This window comes from Puntigrus tetrazona, chromosome 25, assembly GCF_018831695.1.
Source record: "Puntigrus tetrazona isolate hp1 chromosome 25, ASM1883169v1, whole genome shotgun sequence".
NCBI classification, from domain to species: domain Eukaryota; kingdom Metazoa; phylum Chordata; class Actinopteri; order Cypriniformes; family Cyprinidae; genus Puntigrus; species Puntigrus tetrazona.
This window is the reverse complement of record NC_056723.1, coordinates 8,833,860-8,849,674: the sequence shown is the minus strand read 5'-3', so window position 1 is coordinate 8,849,674 and position 15,815 is coordinate 8,833,860. Positions and strand designations below refer to the sequence as shown.

Sequence of the window (15,815 nt, the reverse complement as noted above, 5' to 3'; positions counted from 1 at the left end):
TATTTCAGTAACCACGAGCTTATTTCTGGCTGCTCTTTAAAAGAGCATTATTAATTGCTGTAGGTTCAAGGACTGTGCCTTTTTTGTGCACAAATAAAGAAAGTCTTAAAATGACCACACAGAGGTTAAAGCAGCCCAAAAGGCCTTTAAAGAAAGTCCTAAAAGCCATTTAATCAAATGCTTTTTTTTATTACCAGAAAACAAAGACTATTTCTGAGCTTGCAGCAGTGCGTCACAAATAAAATGTTGAATAAAACAGACAAATGAAATCAACTTGTTTTATATTAAATTTTCTTTAATGTGCACGGCATTATGTGAATTTACAGTAAAAGCAAGGAAAGAGAATTTGAGTTTTCATATAAAAATATGAATAAAAATACGATCTCATCTACAGAGGCAGATTCTTTGAAGCAAATGCATCGCAATAGATACTAAGACAGCAGGTAGACGAAGAGGTGACCGAATCAAAGCAGGTAGACAAAAGGTGAGAGAAGTGAGCTTAATATCAGTACAACATATAAACCCCACATAAGCAGCAGTCTCTGATGCTGGAAATGTTAGTTTGCTGCCAGTCTTTGCCAGTGTGTGTGTGTGTGTGTGTGTGTGTGTGTGTGACAGTGAATAAACAGAAAAGCAGACCGTTTTGTTTACGGGACGAAACTCCAAACCAAACAATGTCACTTCGTTCTGCGGAAACAACATAAAAAAAATGCAAAAAACAAGTTCTTCATCTTCAAAGACCGCAAGTAAAGTTTAAGTATATGTCAAGGCTGTAATAATGTGCTTAAAAAGTTCAATCTTCACGATCTGCCGGAAGACCTCGCTAGGTTGTTGTCCTAGAGCTGCTAGCTTCGTGTGACGTCTCTCTGGAAGGTGTAAAGACATTCTCTGCCACTCAAAAAGCTGTTGCCGTGAAGGCCGGTTGGAAGCGTTACATGTCAGAGCCAGGAACAGTCTCTTTGTTAGTATATGCTGAGCTGGCAAAGGGTTCAGTGAGGGCACCTCTTTTGCCCCGCGTTCGGGCCGTCCGCCATATTCAGTGGCAGCGTGCAGTGTGACGGGCAGTCTTGACATCAGCAGGGACACGCCTGCTTGTTTTTTCTTTTACTCTAAAATTCGTTCAGGTTCCCCCGAGCCCGTTCCCAAAAACAAACAGAAAACGTTTGGATTTCCCAAACCCCCAGTGATGAAGGTCGATAGTACCCAAATGGAAAGATGAACATAGCAAAAACTACTAGAATCTGTTATATATTGTTCACACGCCGTAATAGAACTACTTTGGGACAGCTGAGTGGACGTGTCGATGAACAAAAGGGGACAAAAAAAAACAAGCAAAACCATTAAAAAAAAAACAAATTCACAGCCTTGTCCCAGCGGGCAAATCTTAAAGTTATAGTTCACGCCAAAAAGAAAATTCAGTGATGTTTACTCAACCTCGTATCTTTCCAAATGCATATACCTATGACTTTTCAGTTGCATACAAAGTAGAACATGTACAGCAATTTTTTTTACGGCTGAAATCCAGGTTTTATATAAAATATAGTATTTCTGACAAAATGTCACTTAAGTGACTGCATCTTAAAAATAAAACGGAATTTATTTTATACTTTTACATTAATGTTTTTTTTTTTTTTAAATGTAGCTTTTTTTATTAATACTATATTTATATATTTTTATACATACAGTATATACCCTAAGGATTAGTTCACCCAAAAATGAAACATTTGTCATCGTTTACACCTGCGTTAGTTTCTTTCTTATGGGGACTGTTTAATACAAGTTTAAACATGACCAAATGTCTATTTTGGGTGAACAATCCCTTTTAATGCTTGTGACTACTGTCAAAGAATACACAAAACACCAAAAAAGCACCTTTAAAGTACCATAAAAGTGGTTAATATGACTCATCCTCTACATTTCATATCACACGACTGCGGTAGACTTGTGCACAAGTCACATGGATCACTTTTATGGTGGTTTCGGAGCGACGATCATGGAACGATACGAGGGTAAGTAAATAACAGAATTTGCATTTTTGCATTAACTTCTCCTTTAAAAGTCGGGCTGAAACGGTATTCCTACGGTGATAAATGCTAAAATGTACAAAAAAAAAAAGATCCTTTTGTAACACACATCCCCAACACCTCAAGGACTCCAAAGCTGAAAGAAGACAAAGCTCATGGACAGAACAGAGACGGAGAGGAGAGTCTTACCTAAGGGCCACCTAAATACAGTGCAACCCTCCATCTCTGTTCACTTTTTCCTTTGCCCTTTTTTAAGAGAGGTTACATTAGTTTTATCTTCCTACTTCGGACATCGGTTTCCGTATCCCCCACCCCACCCAATCCCTCTGGCTTTTTTTTCCTTCTCCCTGTCTCTACACCACCTTGGTGGTGGAGACCCGGACGCTGCTGAAGCACTTTCCCATGGCTTCGAAGAGCGGGTCGCAGAAGGTGTGCACGCAGATGGAGTAGACTCGACTGACGCAGTGGATCTCGATTAGGTAGCTCTTCACGCAAGGCACCACCGCCCAGATGTGGATGAAGGAGAGGATGGCGAAGAAGATGCCCCATACCAGGGCGAGCGGGATGCCCACCAGGGCCGTCAGCAGCCTGTAGCACCAGTATTTGGTCACTGTGAAGGTGGTGAAGCTCGCTTTCCACACGCCATCAAAGCTGTAGGTGCCGGCAGGCTCGGCGATCACATCCTCAAAGTCCACCTGGAGATTAAAGGGATTTCAGCATTAGATAGTTTTGTGTCGGAATTGTAAAATGTTGTATTGTATTGTATTTTACTGAAAATCCATCCTTCTGCCTCCTGATGATTTATCGATAAATTTAAGTAAGTAAGTAGTAGTAAAAAGACTTTTGAATACACTAGTATTTATTATAAATTATATTTTATTTATATATTTTATATTTCTATTATATTTATTTATTTTTTGCTTGGGAATCTTTGCTAATTTAAGAATAACTGTTAAATTATTATTGTTATTTCAAAATATAAATATACATTAAATAATAAATATATCATTATTTGCAGGAAGAAATACTAAAAATGCAGCAAAAATGATACAGCAGGTATTAGAGGTTATTTCAATCATTGTTGTAATGTATATGGCGATTATTTGACAAAAATACATAATCATTTAGAACGAAGTTACATGACAGCACACATAGAGCTGCATTTGATTATAATATTTATAATTGATATTTTCACATTGTATTGTAAATAATATTATATTCATAGTTTTCTATATTATAAATATTTAAAATCACACAAATATCTACAATTAAATAAGTAGATGAATACAACACTACAAGTAAATATTTAAATATACAAAATATATGAAAATATACACATGTATTTATGTAATCCATCCATCCTTTCTCCAAACGTTTCGCCCTGTCCTATCAGACGCCCATTCATTAATATTTTTTTTTTTTTAATAAAATTATATCTGATAGATAAATGGACAAAACCTGGAGTACTTTTGCATGCTCTCATCCATATCAAGAGGACAGACATTAAGAGGAGCAGCACGACTCTTCGTCCTTCCCTCCATCCATCTCCACATTCCTCACAGACAGCATCTTTACATTGTCCAGCAGCCCGCTCTGCTTCATTCAGACCGGTACCACCCAGTTCATGCCCAAGTCACCTCCCGTATCAACCGCAGACCGGATCGGATAGTGCCTGACACCAAGCACTAACATTTACAAAAGACGTGTATATATAAATCTCATTTAATAAGCCCTGCAAAGCTCGGTTTAGATGTTCCTAGTCACACACACAGCAGTACGCTTGCTTTTCAACGCAGATGTGTTTATTTCAGTTGATCATAGAGAGTCAAAGCACACACAAACACACCCCCGTCCTTCACGGTCACACGTCAAAGTCAATATTAAGCTAATATTTATTTAACAACTCCTTTTTGAGCAAGCTAGTCGACAAAACACGTAGTTTATGGCGATCTTTCAACTGGTATGATTTTTTTCCCCCCATTCTTAAAAGACCAGTTTACAGTGTTTATGCACAATCTTCTTGTTAAATAGGAAAAAAGGCTGCTTAACCAACAATAATAAAGCTCGTTCACCAATATAGGCTTGCTGGCTAAGTTAGTTAAGAATTCATGTCTGGATGAAAAGGTAGAGTGTTTTACAGTAAACTAAAGTTCCTGTAAGAGTAAAATGATAAATTACTACTTGTCCAAAGGCTTGAAACCATCGTGGTTCAAGTTGGCAAAGAAACACTAAATTATACAGTCTTATATAAGCCTGTCCTCCCCGTTCATTTATCTACAGTATATCCCAATCGGTCAGACACATAGTTTCCATTAGTTGAATATTACAACCATGACTTTCAACAAAGTTAAAATAAACAGTTCTTGAGCTGACTGCACAGTGTTGTCTGATAACACCCTCACTGTACTGACAGAAGTATCAACTTGCATTCTTCAAAACTGGGGGCTTGTGATTATATGACCTGTTCGCATAGTTCATAAATCACTGTGTGCACTGCACTGTTTATGGATGTGCACGGGTGCCACTCAAAAATGAAATTAAAGTCATTTTAGTGATTTAAATAAGTAAATAAATCACTTTTCAAATAGACAAATAATAATATCAGATAGATTTAAACTGTTTATTTAATAATGTCTAAATAAAATGCAATAAAACAAAACACAAAAGGACAAAATCTCTTTTTAAACTGACAAATAAATTGTGATATAAAATGAAGAAGCAAATGAAAAATAATGAAAATTAAAAAGAGTTTTTTAAAATCCAACTAAATGTAACAATGAAACGCAAACATTATAATTAAGATAAAATGCAATATATAAATAGATCATTTAAAATGCGGCTATATTTAACAATATGACCATTTTAAATAAGAAAATAAAATAATAATAAGTAAATAAATAAATAAATAAGTAACTTTTTAAATAAGTAAAATAAAATTAAAACTGTTTATTAGTGTTTAAAAATACATCTATAATAAAATTAAATTAAATAAAAAGCTTATGTTATTTTTTGATTATCCTCCAAACACACTACACATCAAATATCTTGTACTTCGACGTTGCTCAATGGTCGTAAATTAAAAACAATTTTAGCAACACTGTTTATTTTTTTTCTCGATCCTCGATCACCATGGCAACAGGCTGTGGCTCATTTCAAATTGCAAATTCATATGCAGTGACTAAAAAAACCCGCCAAAGCCCTATTACCCTAACTGTATTCGCTCTAGAAAGTTTTCCTCTATTGGTCAGACAGAAAGCACAGCAGCTGTGCAAAAACGTCATACTACAAGTATAATGTCACCCATCATGCCTGTCTACGTGGGGGTCGTCTCGTCGCGTGGCCTGGCCCTAGACTGTGCTCTGGCCGCATTCCCACAAGGAATCCTGCTCCAGCGTGCTATTAAAAGAATGCACTTTTATGAGAGGAAAATATTCTGTTCCAAGGGAAAGCTACGCATGTGTTTCTGCACACAAGGGCCTTTGATGTGGATTGTCTGTGGGAGTGCATTAGGACCACGAGTGCATCATGATCCAGGGGAACGCCCCGTGTGTGTGTGTGTGTGTGTGTGTGGAGAAATTGTGAAAAAGGAGATGGGAATTCCCTGCTACACTCTCCTACGCAAGACCACTGCGAGCACTCATCCCTTTTAAGGACAAAATAAAAGGACTGTGCGGGCCAAACGAGTTAGACTTGTGACATCAATCTTCAGCAAACATCAAATTATCGGCAGAAAAGTCTGTTTCAGCGTGCTCTGCATTCAATTTTCGAATCATAGGAAGCATTCAGTTGCATGTGTCCTCGGGGATGTGACTCAGTGTCATGTTGAGGAGGGAGGGAATAAAAGGGATGGGAAAAGGGAGGAGATGGATGCAAGGGGATCGTTTTTTTTGAAAGCCGAGTGTATTTCTGTATCGTCAGGTGACCCGCTGACTTTTCTTTCTGAGAAAGTTGCTATGCAAGGCATCGCCCCACGCCCAGGGAAAATTTTCACCAAGAATGTTAGGTGTGCAGCCTTCGCTCAAAAACAGGAAACTCTTAATATTTCCTCTATAAAAAAAGTCCTTACTTTGACAGCTCGTCACTGCAGGGGAGTTACCGATGCAACTCATCCTTCAAAATGAATGCATGTAGGATTTCGCAAACTCGTGCCACAATCCCAGCATTTCACATTGAGATCACAGCTGCTCCAGTGATAATTGCTTCCACCCTGTTGGGAAATCCAGCTTAAGCTGGAAACTTGGGAGCACAGTTGGTTTTGAGCTGGTCTAAGATAGTTGTTTTAAAAACCGGCTGGTTCGAGATGGTCTGTGATGTTGTACTGGCTACACCAGATAGGAACCAGGTGAGAGCAGATGCAAGTGCGTTTAAGGTTTTACAAGTAAAATAATGGATTATAATTCAAAAGAACTCGAAAGCACCACTGTATCAGTTTTCAAAGACAGCTGCTGCTTGCAGTAATTGTTTCCAGTGCCACCGTGACAAACTGACCACTGACTCACCACTTTGAGTTATAATGCGAAACTATAAGATTTTTTAACAGTATACATAAATTGTTATTAAAAACACATACCATTTCATAATAGCTATTTGTATGATAATACAAACAATTCGGCCTATTAATAAATTAGATTTTGTAATTTGCATGAAATATCGCATATACTACAACAATGAAAAGTCGCGTGCACTTGTTTCACGTTACGCTATACGTGCACTTATGCATATTTTATTGTTATTATTGAAGTGGGGTGAAAAAAAAAGTTTGTGGATTGACTTACCTTCACCACATCGTCATTTAAATGCTTTGGGTCCCGGTTGACCAGGTCAATCTCCTTGGTGTGGACATCCTGAAGCGTCTTTTCGTTGATGCTGTCGTTATCCATTTCTTTATTATTTGGTTTGTAAATGTTCCCCTGTTTCCTGATGAACGGTGAGTGAGCGTAGTCCTGCGGTTCCAAAGAAAACAGAAACGAAGTTCATGAGCGCGGAGGGGAGACTGGGGCGCAACTCAGCACTGCCCTGGCATGGGATGGTTTTAAGCGGATAGAAACGAAGCACCACACCCCTCTGGAGAACAGCGGAGAGACCCACCCGCCGCACGGGGGCGCCTTTTCACACCGTGCGCGTGCTCTTCTCTTATTCCCAGCCGAAATAGGTATATATATATATATATATATATATATATATATATATATATATATATATATATATATATATATATATATATATATATATAAAAACACGCTTACAATTTAAAATATATTTTTAGAACATGTTTAAAACACGTTAGTTGCTCTGTTCTATAATACGTTCTAATAAGCAATTGCACTGCGCTTCAACATCACTATTCCGAATTAGTGAACAATTCATATTATTAATACCTAATATTACGCGACAGTGTGCGTAAAGCGAACAATGGAGGAACGCGTGCGGCTTGCAGTACAATTACGATAAAGATACGAGCTCAAATTAGCCAACGCGCGCGAGACAAAAAAACAAAAAACAAAACGCCAGTTGTAGAGCAAGTGCCAACACACCGCCTTCGTGAGTCGATAATAACCACCTGAAAGTGTTTGAGTAATAAGTAGCAAACTGAGATGAAGGTTTGTTGCATAAATTTGTCAAAAAGCTAAAATTGACATGAAAAGTATAAGGTTTTTGAAGTAAAATAGGTGTCATTCTCACCTCTTCAGGTGCCCCGTCCTTATATCCGCTAGTCATGCTGTCCCGTGCCTGAAGTGCGTTCGGATGAGTGTGTGTGGAAACAAGACAATCAGTGGAGAGGAAGCAGTGTGGGAGGCGTGGGGATGTTGCTTACAGTGGGGAGTCCTTTCCCTTAAAACGGCCCTCTTTTCTGCATGCTAAAGTGCAATAAAGCTTTTATCTCCCGAGTCGTGTTTTATCTCTCGTGGCATACAGTGGGAGTTCCTCTCTAAGTCACCGAGGACTGTGTGTTTAGTGAACGAGACTGAAAGCCTCCATTAGCCTGCCACTCATAGAGCTACGCAGTATTAGTGGTTGGATATTTTGACGTGATTTTTCCCAAATGGGAGGCATATTTGGGCACTGTACCAACTTCTCCTGAGAAACATCGTTTTCATTAGCACTATTTTTTCACTTAGCCATTGCAATTATAAAGCAACAAAAAAGAGGAGACGGCGACCAAAATTAATTGTTAAAGAAACCAAATTGACTGCCTTTTTTCATTCAAACTTGACCCAGAAAATTCTGGTTCCGTGTGGAAATTTTAAACACGATTTGAAGAGTATAAAACTGAAATGTGACTAATCTAAGGACAGTTTTCATACTGAAACGGAGCTCAAGGCAAGACTTGCACTTAGCTTGGAATGTTTTTGGCAACAATAACACTGCACAGTCTTGTTTTTTCTCATATTTGTCCAACTTTTCTACGGTTAGCTTTATTTATCTGTATTTTTAGTGCGCATTAACTGCATCTAAGGAGCATTAGTTTATCTAGGTCAGGTCCTGGCAAAGTGAGGGATGTGACAGGCAATGCAAAATATGCAAAAACTACGACAGTGGTAAGGTCACTGTAGCTCAGGTAAAAAAGCAACACTTTTTTAAATAGTAAAACAAGTCAAACTGCATAATGCATACTTATTCTATAAGTCAAAATGCATAGTAAAGCATTTAATCAAATCTAGCTTTTAAAAGCTCAGTGGAACACTTAGATCCTTCTACAAAAACATACATTTTATGCAGGTACACCGTTATCCTCGGGCATATCTGCCGAGTTGAATATGTCACCCGGAGGATTTTTCTCATCGCACAAGGCATTAAATCTTGTCAAGTTAACATTCCATGTGCCACACACTGATCTCCGGTCTCTCAGCAAAGAAAACAATCCATCATTTAACTTCCAAAAATACCTTTATTCGCTGAACTGAGAGACATTTAAGTTCTGTCTTTCATAAACCAAACCGTGTTCAGCGTGTTTGCTACATGACATCATTCAATAGGGGCGAGGAAACGGCACCTGAGCCTCTAATGTTCCATTGCACAGTCAAATATTCCATTTACTCTGTGGAGCCACTCACAAAGCACAATCAGTGGCAAACAGCATTACAAATGTTGCTTTGCAGGCCAAACTAATCACTATTCTCTTTTTTTACCATTCAAAAAAGAAGTCAGAAGAAAATGTGTTATATTTATATAGAAACACTCTTTGTAATATAAGAATGTACCTAAAATCCATAAATAGTTTTTACACTGAAAAGCCATCAAATCATTTAATTTACTCTTCTTGATAAATCATCTCCAAATAATATATATATATATATATATATATATATATATATATATATATATATATATATATATATATATATATATATATATATTAGCTCAGAAATTGCACAACGCTACAGCCCTATTGGAAGTAGTTGCATCAGTTTTTCCTTACAAGCAGATCATGTAGTAGGGGAGAGAGGGGCGCAAAGTAACACTTTTTGAATCCACTAGGGGTTCGGAGTATCATTATTTTTCATCCACAGTAGTACAAATGTGTCTAATTACAGTGTATAAAAGTGAAATGTGACAACAAGAAGGAAAGTCTAAACAGCTGATAAATAACAAAATAAAATCTTATTCTAATAGCCTTTCAATTAACATCTTATAAAGCAAAAAGCTGTGTGTTGGTAATAATTCCTTCTTTTTTTCACCGAAGAAGCATGGTCTTATACTTTATGCACCCATTGACTGCAGAGGATCCATTGGAGAGCAAGCGATGCAATGCTAAATTTATCCAAATCTTCTCTGGTGAAGAAACAAACTCAAATACATCTCGGGATGGCCTGAAGGTGATTGCATTTTTAGCAAATATTATTTTAGGGTGAACTATTCCTTTAAGGCTAAAATCCCAATCAATACATTATAATCTTTGAAAAGTCTTTGCGTTAGATATAATGCAAAAGCTTAATTAGACATGCATAACAGTACTGAAAAAGCATGTCGACACTGACGCGTCAGAGCCGAAACAACGGAATGAATATTGCATTGAAATGAAAGAAAACTTCTTTCGCTTCTCTGTGCTTCAGAAGTCAAGGATAAACGATCCTTCAGCTAACAAACCTCCAAAAGGAGGCCACAACATCGCGACAAAGAGAATCTGCAACACTTCTATGCAGGGATATGCTCAGTTTTGCACAGTCTTGACATTGATGGACGACAAGCACCGTCCAATGCTGAAGAAGAACGGCCCTATAAACATATCCATCAGGCTGGTCCAGATCACATGGATGGAGGGCAGCGTCATCATGCAGCCCTGGATCACTGGCATCACCACCCTGCGGAGAGAAAACAGCTCATCATCGTGTGTGCGGATATATCGGAGTTGCATAATCATATCAAGGTGAAATTGTTCCTCTCTCTTTGTTCTGGGGTTAAAATATAGCCAGGAACACGTGTGAGGCATTAACCTTCATATCAGATGGTTCCAATAATCATCACCTTTGATATTGTCAGCAGTCAGCCCATATGCATGATCTGTCAGTCAGCATGTCTGGCCCATAAAGTGCCCATATTATGGGTTATGAGAGGTTTATATTTTATATTCAACAACTCTTTTCCAGTCTTCTCTGCTGATTGGTCGATTTCGTTTATAGAAGTGTTTGTGAGCTTTAAAAACTCCAAAAGCAGCACTTAGTTGCGAAAAGGCAACATGCTAATGTTTTATTTTGACATCAAAGTGAAACGGATTGGGACTCGTTTTAAAAACGACTCGTTTCAATGATTCAAAGTCGACTCCTTGATATGAGAGACAATATCTTCACACATGGTGTACTTTCGGATTTAAAAACTGGCAGGATGTTTTCTTTCACTTAGAGCTGTTACACTCTGCATAAAAGGTCATTTTTAAAAATCCATAATAGGGGCAACTTGACAAGCATCATTCGTGTCTGTAACACCATGCAATGCAATTGCTTAGATGTTCAAGGTGATTGCTACAGAATTCTGTCTAAATGCATTAGTCAAAACAGCCCAGTCTTTATAATTATAAAGTAATTTTTTTAAACTTTTTTTAGCATCTACCAGGCTAAAATTCTAAATACAGATATTTAGCAGGCTATAACAAAAATGCACCTGACTTCAACAAGCCTCCCAATATAGCACCTTAGACTTGCAATATTCACCAAGCATACTTCTCTTCTCCTTTTGAGCTACACTGTCATCTTGACATTAGATCTTATCTGGCTAATTTGTCAGGACTCCTCATTCCTTAGCTAATGGGGTCACTCTGCCGCTGCAGAGTTGTGAAGTTTACAAACATCCGCATGTGCTAATATTTCACCTGAGGAAAAGTGACCCTTAAAATGCTCCTGATTTAAACGACGCAAGGGGTCAAACGCCAAGTTTCTGCTTGCATGTGTCAGACCACTAAGAGTCCTGAGAAAAACACTTGACTAGAATGCTAACAATCCAGTGTGAGTTATGTGCAGATTTTTCCACCGTGGAAACGCAGGCCCACCTGTGCTCTGCAAAACCAATATGCGAGGCTTTCTCTGTGGTATTTTTTTAAATGCCAGTCTTTATCTAAGTGGGTAGTGGCCAAGGCAAATATTCTGCAATTGGGCTGTGGAAAATACAACAGAGAGCCAACAGCCTTCCCCAACAAGAAGCCTTTTCATACCAAATATGTATACAGCTGAGGATCCCGAAAACAATCCCCGCGATGAATGCCAGAGGAATGGCCAGAAACGTGGTGAGGATCCGGTAGAAGATGAATTTCACCAGCTCAAACACAGCGTGACTGCCGATCCAAACTCTGTCAAAGCTGTGCGTGGAGATGGGCTCAGCAATGATGTCTTCAAAACCAACCTGTGGAATCAAACCAAAAGAAATCAATAGCAAACAAACTCTTTAGACTGGCCCACATGTATCAAAAGAGAGCAACTGCCAATTTATGTTTGTAACTACACATCCTTTAAGCCCAATAAAGTTTGTTTTAGTTATTATTATTATTGTGTTTCTTTTGAGCACGAAATACATTAACCAGACAATATAGTCTGAAACGTTAACATACCTAAAAGGTTAACATATCTGCAGTTGAAACACACCTGTGTTGATATTCAGTGCAACAGTTCTGTGTTTTATGTTAAGTATTTTATTCATTGTAGTTTGTTATTATCGTTTATATTAAAACTACCGGCACCTTAAATATTTTGAGTCAGTGTTTTTCCCAGTGTTTGTGTGTGTGTGTGTGTGTGTGTGTGTATTAAAGCAGTTCTGTATGCAAACCAGTATGCCCCAAAAACTCAAATTTACTCAAATTTTCATTAAAAAGAGAAGATTGGCGCGCATGTGCAATCGCACTATTCAAATAATACAAACTCACTGCGAAAATGTATTAATATGCACGTGAATGGCGGTGCGCGAAAACACTTCTCAGCATACCGAAAGGAACTAATATGAGCACTTTGTTACTTATATCACTCATGTTTATTCAGTTTTAACACAGGTATTTAGGCAAAAAAATGTGTAAGTGCTTATAGATAAGTCTTGCGTTGTCACCTACCTTTAGGTGCGCGTTAATATCTTTAGGATCTCTATCCGGGACTTCTGAATACACGTTCGGTTTTTTTCCAAGTATAGGTTCAATCGATCTGTTGAATTCATCCTCATCCATAATGACACTGGTTTCCATTTTTTCTTTTTCAAGCCCCATTTTTTTTTGTTTTGGAGTTGCGCGGCGCGCACTGCTGTGTGTTGCGCCCGTGGTACGCGCGCTGTGCGCTCAGGGCAGGACGCGTCCACGCCCCTCACGCGCAGACAAAACACACAACGGCACTCACTTCACTGCTCCAAACAAATGTGGACCACCGATAAGAATATTTTAGGGATAAATCTCTTTCCAGCCGCCCTTATCTAGACAAACTGTTTATGGAAAAACAGGACTCAAGGAATGTTATCAGACAGTTATTGTTATTTCCTCTGTAGACTAGGGTAAACTTAAGAGGATTCAAATGTTTTTTCTTAGGGGTTTCCTCACATTTTACGCATTCATCCATCCATTAATTAATTAACTTCTGGAACTTTTAAAAATCCATTATCGAGGGGTGAGAACCAGAAAGGAGTAACTTTACAGGAGAGCCCAAACAAAAATGTCCCTTAGACCCTTCTGGTTCTCACCCCCCATTATTATCTAGTTATTATCCAATTATTAGTGGGGTTTAAACATAAACAGCGAGGTTTTCGTATTCCTTAGAACCATTACTGCTTAAGAAGGCAATACTTTTCATCTTTCAGACACAGTCGACTGTTGTTAGTAGATCATTTGCCTGTACTAACTTCAGACAAAAGGCCACAGTGATAGCTTTTGCTTTCCTATTTGGCTTTTTAAAGGGACAGTTCTCCCAATAATAAAAAAGTCTAACTTTCCTTGTGTAAAATGCAAGTATGATGCAACTGCCTTATAATCAAAAAAAGTCTCATTAAAATAATAGCATTCTTGAAAAGAAAGCTGTATTAATAGTGTAACAATATATATATAAATACATCATTCATGGAATCCCCAAAATGTCCACACTGTTCTTTTCCACAATGAAAGTGGATGATGCGTTTTCCAAATAGCTCCATCGGTTGCGATGGTTCTGCAATGTTTAGGCTTACGATGCTTTTGGGAAACGCAGCCCGTGTCATTCTGCTAAACATCTTCTCTTATATAGCACTGCAGATTTTATATTACCAAATATCTGAACATAGTGATGATCTCTTTAACCAGAAGTAATGAAGGGAGCTCCACTGGAGCTGATACACCCATAAACAACAAACTCATTGTGTTGTAAGAGTCGGGAGGAAAAAGGGGAGAGGCCGTGGCGGTACATAACAGTAGAGCAAAAGCACAACAGTGGGAGTGAAAAACACATTCTACCCACGAGGACATGCACAATACAGGCTATAATCCCTATGGATAAACACACAGCTGATTTCCAACAGCACAGCAAAGGTGCCAAGACCTTTCTCTCTGCGTGTGTTTGAAGTGGTGATCAAACATTGTCAGCATCACGAACGACCGCTACGAGCTCTGCTTTGATGTGTGTGCACTATATTTATATTTTTCTCTTATTTAAATTATGAAACAGAGCAATCAGACTTCACTGCTAAACTCTTCATTCAAGGTATCAAATACTGTAATCTGTGATGAAGGGTTCGGGGCAAGTCTGATTGATCTATCCTGGTGCAATCTTTTACAGTCATGATAATTTAAGTTCGAAAGTTCAACAATCTTCCCCTCGAGGATACGGGACCTGCCCAACAAGCTAAGAGAAGCAAAGTAATAAAACCAATATATGTCATTTTCATGACAACTGAGCAGGTGAATGACAGCTGCCTTTGTGAGGCTGCACTTGGTTGAGCGATATCTCACAAGACTAAAAATTATAAGCTCTGGTAATTAGCTTTTGCAAAACAAATAAAACAAACAAAAAAATACAACTCAAGTACTGAAGACTTGGTATGTTGCTAATAACTACACACACACACACACACACACACACATATATATATGTTATATATATATATATATCATGTGGTGCACCCAATATGTACCGAAAAAATAAATAAATCAGGAAATATTAATGCAAGATCCCTGTATATCCTCATGATTGTTCTACAGATTCAATAAGTTTCTGAAAGTAGTATATGATTTGATGTTTTAATAAAACGGCAAGGTTAGTTCAGACAGTAAAATGTCATGTGGTGCAACTGTCAAAAATATATATATATATTTCTGAATTATTAAATATATACAATTTTAATTAAGATGTGTATACTCACATATACTTAGAGTGTAAGGACAACTTCATCCTACTGCACAAACAGTGCCGCTGATTCTTGATTAACCAAAGGTCACATTCCATGGTCCTGTGATCTAATTCTACCTGCAGAAAAACAATGATATGAGCACAATGATATCAGATAGGACGTCCTGACAGTCACCTCATCTGCTAAAGCTCTCAGCTCTGTGAATACCGGCACATCATAATAAACCGTGACATGCAGTAATCGTGAGAATCAGCCCATAGCGATTCTTCTCTATTGTCATTAGCCTGCAAGTCTGGGACATCACATTTTCACAAGCAGCAGAGTACAATTGACTTGGTACAAAAGCTTAGTTACGTTATTGAAAAAAATATCCCTGGCTATTACTTGTAGAGTAAACAGAGTTTTGGTTGTCATGATGAGTATAGGGTTAACTGAGGTCGCGTTTCCTTTCTTGTACTAGACTATTTTTTTCTGGAGTAAGAGGAGCTCGTGGCAGGGAATTGCCAATCAAAACAGAGGATTTCAATTAAAGACTTCGGCAGACGTTCGGGAACGGCACGCGCTTTACATCATAGCACCGAAGAAAGTCTTTGCTTTAACATTGCATAACTCTTTCAGACATAAAAGCGGCCTTTGTTTTCCCATTGACTGCTTATAAAGAGCCAACTTAAATCAACTTAAGGAAATGAAAGTAGAGTAGAGAGAATACATTAGCCTTCGTTCTCTCTGCCAGCACCTTACCTTAGTCTATACAGATCCAATTTAATGCTTTGTAACTTTACCAAGCACAATATACCTGTCAAAAAACAAAAACCAATCTCTTTATCTGTACCCACGTTGCTCTGTGTTTGTAAAGGTGTGGAGAACACACCGGGGATCCGCCCAGAGCCCGAAGGCCACGTTAGTCGATGCACTTTTGCGGGAAGTAAATAAGTTTTTCCATTTTCCAACTAACTCTGGAGCAGCTTTCCCCCGTGGTGCTGCATGAACAAGTCTGAGTCCTTACAAGCT

General features: G+C 38.2%; 2 protein-coding genes across 2 annotated transcripts; both read right to left on the bottom strand.

Annotated features, from left to right (window-relative positions):
• Window positions 1-274: 274 nt before the first annotated feature.
• cav1 (caveolin 1) lies at window positions 275-7,927 on the bottom strand. Its single transcript, XM_043227740.1, has 3 exons — window positions 7,707-7,927; window positions 6,800-6,967; window positions 275-2,719 (listed from the first exon to the last, which is right to left on the bottom strand). Exons 1-3 carry the CDS (start codon window positions 7,740-7,742, stop codon window positions 2,378-2,380), a joined length of 546 nt encoding a protein of 181 aa, XP_043083675.1. The 5' UTR covers window positions 7,743-7,927; the 3' UTR covers window positions 275-2,377.
• Window positions 7,928-9,356: 1,429 nt separating this feature from the next.
• cav2 (caveolin 2) lies at window positions 9,357-14,413 on the bottom strand. Its single transcript, XM_043227741.1, has 3 exons — window positions 12,556-14,413; window positions 11,671-11,858; window positions 9,357-10,327 (listed from the first exon to the last, which is right to left on the bottom strand). Exons 1-3 carry the CDS (start codon window positions 12,703-12,705, stop codon window positions 10,177-10,179), a joined length of 489 nt encoding a protein of 162 aa, XP_043083676.1. The 5' UTR covers window positions 12,706-14,413; the 3' UTR covers window positions 9,357-10,176.
• Window positions 14,414-15,815: the final 1,402 nt, after the last annotated feature.